This window comes from Rhinoderma darwinii, chromosome 1, assembly GCF_050947455.1.
Source record: "Rhinoderma darwinii isolate aRhiDar2 chromosome 1, aRhiDar2.hap1, whole genome shotgun sequence".
NCBI lineage: Eukaryota > Metazoa > Chordata > Amphibia > Anura > Rhinodermatidae > Rhinoderma > Rhinoderma darwinii.
The window spans coordinates 658,267,495-658,273,494 of NC_134687.1; the positions used below are offsets into that span (position 1 = coordinate 658,267,495).

General features: G+C 37.5%; 1 protein-coding gene across 1 annotated transcript; it reads left to right on the forward strand.

Annotated features, from left to right (window-relative positions):
• Positions 1-2,993: 2,993 nt before the first annotated feature.
• On the forward strand, positions 2,994-5,736 carry LOC142664065 (uncharacterized). The gene is made up of 2 exons (XM_075842985.1): positions 2,994-3,067; positions 4,179-5,736. The coding sequence occupies exon 2, from the start codon at positions 4,211-4,213 to the stop codon at positions 5,576-5,578; it is 1,368 nt and encodes a 455-aa protein (XP_075699100.1). The 5' UTR covers positions 2,994-3,067; positions 4,179-4,210; the 3' UTR covers positions 5,579-5,736.
• The last annotated feature ends 264 nt before the right edge of the window (positions 5,737-6,000 follow it).

Consider the following 6,000-nt stretch of genomic DNA (forward strand, 5'->3'; position numbering starts at 1 on the left):
ATAGATGACCTTTTCTTCATCATCAAAGGTGATGCAACTGTAATTTTAGATTGGGTTAGCCACCTTAATAACACCAATTTTGGTATTTGATACTTCTCATCAGAACGGCCAGCTAGTAAAAGTAGTAAACACACCCCGATGTACGCACATAATACACGCCCAGTTGTACTTTTACTTTTCAACACGCCCAGTTGTACTTTTGCAAGCCTCATTTGCATAAATACGAAAATGGTCATAACTTGGCCAAAAATGCTCGTTTTTGAAAAATAAAAACGTTACTGTAATCTACATTCCAGCGCCGATCTGCTGCAATAGCAGATAGGGGTTGCAAAATCTGGTGACAGAGCCTCTTTAACGCAATCTGAATGTATTAACCCTACAGCCCAAGCTGTTGTGAAATCGACCGATTTTTAACTGTAATTTTATCACTACTTTTAACAAAGGGAGCAAACTAATTAGCTCTATACTTCTGAAACATTGGCACATTCTAAAAGATGACCAATTCATGAAAAGCATCCTTCCCATCAGGCCCAAGATCACATATAGAAGGGCTAAAACGCTAAGAAATATGATTGCGCCTAGCAAACTACATAAAATTACTCAAGACCCTCCGAAAACATCACTAATTATTAATGGGTCTTATCGTTGTGGCAAATCCAGATGTCTTTGTTGTATAAACATTGCAAATAAAAAAACGCACTTCACTTCTATAATTACGAATGAAAGTTTCCCGATAAAAAGTTTTCTTAATTGTGGTAGTGACTACGTCATCTACCTGTTACAATGCACGTGTGATCGACAATATGTGGGTCGTACCACTCAAACCCTCAGATGTAGGGTCAATAAACATAGATTTAATGTCAGGACTGGTTTTGAAAAACATAGCGTGTCCCGCCACTGTGCCACTGAACATAAGTGCAATTTTGACTATCACTGTAACCCCCATTGAAAAAATACCTCTTGATATATCCAATAGATTAGATTGAAGCAAAGGGAAAATTTTTGGATATACAAACTGGTGACTTTATATCCAAATGGCCTTAATGATATTGCAGAGTCCGCGCTGGACTAATGTCAATACTCTTCATTTTCCTATATATCTAATTTTATTAATTTTAATTTATTAATATTGATTTTAATTTTATTGATATATTTGCAATTTTAATACATATATTTATTAACACTCCTAGATATGAATTCTCCTTTCCCCTCATTGCAAACCCCCCAACCCCCCCCCCCCCCCTCTCCACCCTTTATTGAGGGTATGTATTGATGTTATATATATTTTCACAATCAAGCATTACGTTTTTTTCAATTCAACCTCTTATTTTATTTTTTGCAAATGTATATGGCATACCCATCTACAGGGTATTCCCTGTCCAATTGCTCTAATTATGATACAATTGTGCTATATGTCTCATTTAGCTGCTCTTCTGACTCCTTGCATTGATCCTACTTTTCTTCCTTTCATGCACCATCTGTCCAGTGTCATGTGCGTTTTCGTTTCCAGAAAACGGCTTGAACCTGCCCGGCCACCGTAGCTACTAGTGGTCGTTATGACCACAATTTCCATAGTCTTTATACTATCTTTGATAAATTTATAATAAACATATCTTCTATCCGCTTCTAGTTTGCTATCGATGCCTCCTTAAATACAAATATAGGCTTATTTGCCTTTGGGTAAAACCTCCCCCCTGCGCATTCTCTGCGCCCTGCGCTCCACCGTGCGTTCCATCATAGTTTCCCCTCTCTTCCGGTATGTCTGTGTTTACGGTCACCATGACAACGCTCCACTATGCGTTCTATTAAGATCCCGTACTGTTTTTTGGCATCGTATCATCTCACTATCTACCTGACAACGCCAGATCGTATATTCCTCTCACATATCACATAAAATAAACTTTTATGTACAATATAATGTTTTTATTATGTGTATCAACCCCCTTTTTCTCTGACTCAACGGATCATTCTCCATTGTGCTTATCTGTTAACTTTACTAAATGTGGCTTTTAATGTCAATTAATGTCTGTTAGCAACCCATTTGTGACCTGTATTCACCCCCCTTTTACTGTTTACCTTGTTTTTGACATTGCTGAACTTTGACCTGCTGGTTTTGGCGGTTTTTTGGCCAGGAGGCTGGTCTGAATTGGCCCAATGAATTTGTTTTCCATTTTGTACATCTGTGTATATATATATGTGTTTTTTTGTACTATCCTGTTGATATGCCTGATGAAGACGCCGGTCCGGCGTCGAAACGCGTAGCATTCTCCGTTATTAAATTAATCACATTAATTACATTAAGCAGCGCCGTGTATCCCATTTTTTCCTATTGTATTTCTACTACCTTGGCAACCTCGTGGAAGTTTGCGTTGGGATTGGCAGCAGCTTTTCTACTACGAATTACATGCCGGTAATTTACAACCTTGGAGGTGAGCATTTATGTGCGTTCTCTCCGCTCATTATTTATTGATTCCGCAAGTTTTGGCGCCGTGTCCTTTTTGTTTCATTTTTCAGTATTCACTAAGATAGGCCTGCAGCTTACAAAGCACTGGGACCGTGGCGCAGGTGGTGAGAAGCACGACATTGTAGATTCTGCTCTGATCAATAAACATGTAATGTGTAGAGAGAAGTGTGTGATATATAGATAGATATACAGTAGTCATGTATTCAGTCACTATGTGTTTCCTACAGATGGATCCAGTAGGAGAAATCCACCAGAGAGATGTCCCAGTCCTCTGTATTCCCAGGACTGTCCAGAGGAAAATCACAATGTCCCAGAGAATCATCAGGTAGATGAAACTGAGCCCTATACCAGATCTATATAGGGGGGTGTGGAGCTTTTTGGTCCTGCGGTCATAGATGTGGTCATAGATTTTGGTGGTTTCTTATGTTGATCTGTTAGATGCTTCGCACTCTCCGCTGTATTGTACTGAATTGTTACCTATATGAAATCAGGGGGAAGATCTGAGTAATAATAAAGCGGAGGATGAAGAAGAAGAGCGGGTGAGGGGTGATCAACCGTGTAACAGTGAAGTGGAGGAGGAAATTCCAGGAGGTATTACCACAGGTAAGTAATAATGACATTAGAAAGTGAATTGGGAGGTTTGTTAAGGTGAGGTTCCTCCTTAGTTCTACATTACAGTAACACGTCAGACAATGTGTTATACATAGTGCAGGACCTGAGGGAGCTGTGACTGCACATAGAAGTACTCTACAGGGTGATCTATGACTCCGGTCATGCACTAGGCTTCGCATCAGATTTTGGGGGTACCCGCTGTGATTAACATCTGCACTAACAGCCGGGATCTGAGGAAACTCAGTTTAACTACTTAAACACCGCAATCAATACTGATAGGGGCTCGCTGTGACACCTCCAGCCTTGATGCTGTGGCGGCGGTTTCACACACAGAACGTTTTTTCGTGGAATTTTTTCTGCCTTTTTTGTTTTTTTGCCCAAAACCGCTGCAGCCATATGTTAACTAACAGTCTATAGTGAAATATAAAATAGACAATGCATTTATATTTCTGGCCTTTTGGTGCAGTTTTTTTGGGTTCGTGGCATTTGCAAAAAAATGCAGCATGCTCTGGGTTATTTTTTTTTTTTCTGGTGTTTTCTCATAGGCTACTCTTTAGGACATGAATAATGGCAGAAAAAAAGTGCATGTTTTTAATGTATGAATTGCAATGTAAAAAAACGCATGATGGTCAAGACAAAAAATGCGGAAAATAAAATTGTGTAAAGGAGGACTAAGAGTAAATTCACACGACAGCAGATTTGTTGCAGAAATGTGTTGGCAGAGAACAGGCGGGATTGCCAGACAAGGTTATGATTTTCAAATGTTTATGTAATAAATGTGGTGACTGGCCGCAAACCAGAATCCTGGACTTTGTAATTTTTGTATTTTAAAGTGTTATAAGGAATCACACAGGCGTTTTTGTGGCAGTTCTTGGAGCAGTTTGTTTTAGCCAATGTCAGGCAGGGATTTAAAAGGAATGGCTTATATTTTTTCTTCCTGCTGGATCCATTGCTTTCTTTGGCTATGGAAACTGCAGCTCAAACTGCATCAAAAACCCTATCAAAACGTGTGTGTTTTCAGCCGAATATGAATGTTATCAATTTGTCTATATTGTTGTTTAAAAAAAAAAAAGAATTACAAAACTGTTTTTAATCCTAACAGAAAATCCCAGTAAGAACTCTGAGGGAGACTTCATGTTACCGCTAAATTATAAAGTAGAAGTTAAAGATATTGTGCAGCAGTCTTCAGAAGAAATCCCCATTATCCTTAATGTACATCCAGGACTTCACAGTACAGAACTATCATATAATTCCACTATTCATGAGGAACCTTCTCCTGACCAATCCCAGATTGCTACCACAAGTACAGCTCAGAAAGGGAATAAAAGTTTTCAATGTGGTAAACAGTTCACAAAAAGCTCAGGTCTTTTTACCATCAGAGGAATTCACATAGAGGAGAAGCCATACTCCTGTTCCGAATGTGGAAAGTGCTTTACAGATCAAACAAATTTTGTTATACATCAGAGAAGTCACACGGAAGAGAAGCCATATTCATGTTCAGAATGGGAGAAATGTTTTACATATAAATCAAAACATATTAAGCATCATAGAACTCACACAGGAGAGAAGCCGTATTCATGTTCAGAATGTGGGAAATGTTTTGCATATAAATCACATCTTGTCAAACATGAGAGAATTCACACAGGAGAGAAGCCATTTTCATGTTCAGAATGTGGGAAATGTTTTTCAGATCAATCAAGTCTTGTTAAACATGAGAGAATTCACACAGGAGAGAAGCCGTATTCATGTTCAGAATGTGGGAAATGTTTTGCATATAAATCGCATCTTGTCAAACATGAGAGAATTCACACAGGAGAGAAGCCATATTCATGTTCAGAATGTGGGAAATGTTTTTCAGATCAATCAAGTCTTGTTAAACATGAGAGAATTCACACAGGAGAGAAGCCATATTCATGTTCACAATGTGGGAAATGTTTTGCACAAAAATCATATCTTGTTAAACATGAGAGAAGTCACACAGGAGAGATGCCGTATTCATGTTCAGAATGTGGGAAATGTTTTGCATATAAATCACATTTTGTCAAACATGAGAGAATTCACACAGGAGAGAAGCCATATTCATGTTCAGAATGTGGGAAATGTTTTTCAGATCAATCAAGTTTTGTAACACATGAGAGAATTCACACAGGAGAGAAGCCATATTCATGTTCACAATGTGGGAAATGTTTTGCACATAAATCACATCATGTCACACATGAGAGAATTCACACAGGAGAGAAGCCATATTCATGTTCACAATGTGTGAAATGTTTTGCACGTAAATCATATCTTGTTACACATGAGAGAATTCACACAGGAGAGAAACCATATTCATGTTCAGAATGTGGGAAATGTTTTACACAAAAATCATATCTTGTTATACATGAGAGAATTCACACAGGAGAGAAACCATATTCATGTTCAGAATGTGAGAAATGTTTTATTACTAAAACCAAACTTAGGGTTCATCAGAGAAGTCATGTTGGGGAGAAGCCATATTAATGTAAAAATGTTATACAAGAAAATACATTTTTTTTAATGTATCAGAAAATTTACATAGAGAAGAAATCATATTCTTGTTTGGAATGGGTGAAATGCTATAAGAGAAAAAAAAAATAATACATCAGATTACTCAGACATTAAATCTTCCTTCACAGAAACTTATTGAGTTTTGTTTATTTCTTTTAAAGGACTTCAATTTTATGCATTTTTTCGGTGCCATCTTTCTTAAACACATTTTTAATGTTTATTTTTTAGAAGTGTTTTTTTTCCTATATAGAAAAACACCTAATCAACCCCATGCTGTAATCTCTTTTTTAAAATGCCATTGATCTAAAAAAAATGCAAGATAAAAGGAATAAAACATCACAAAAGATTTAACCCTTGTGTGTAATCATCCCTAATGACTTCCTGCTAACATCTGT

What these genes read in the sequence shown, in the direction of transcription:
- LOC142664065 (XM_075842985.1), top strand. Translation starts at nt 4,211, where the DNA reads ATGTTACCGCTAAATTATAAAGTAGAAGTTAAAGATATTGTGCAGCAG.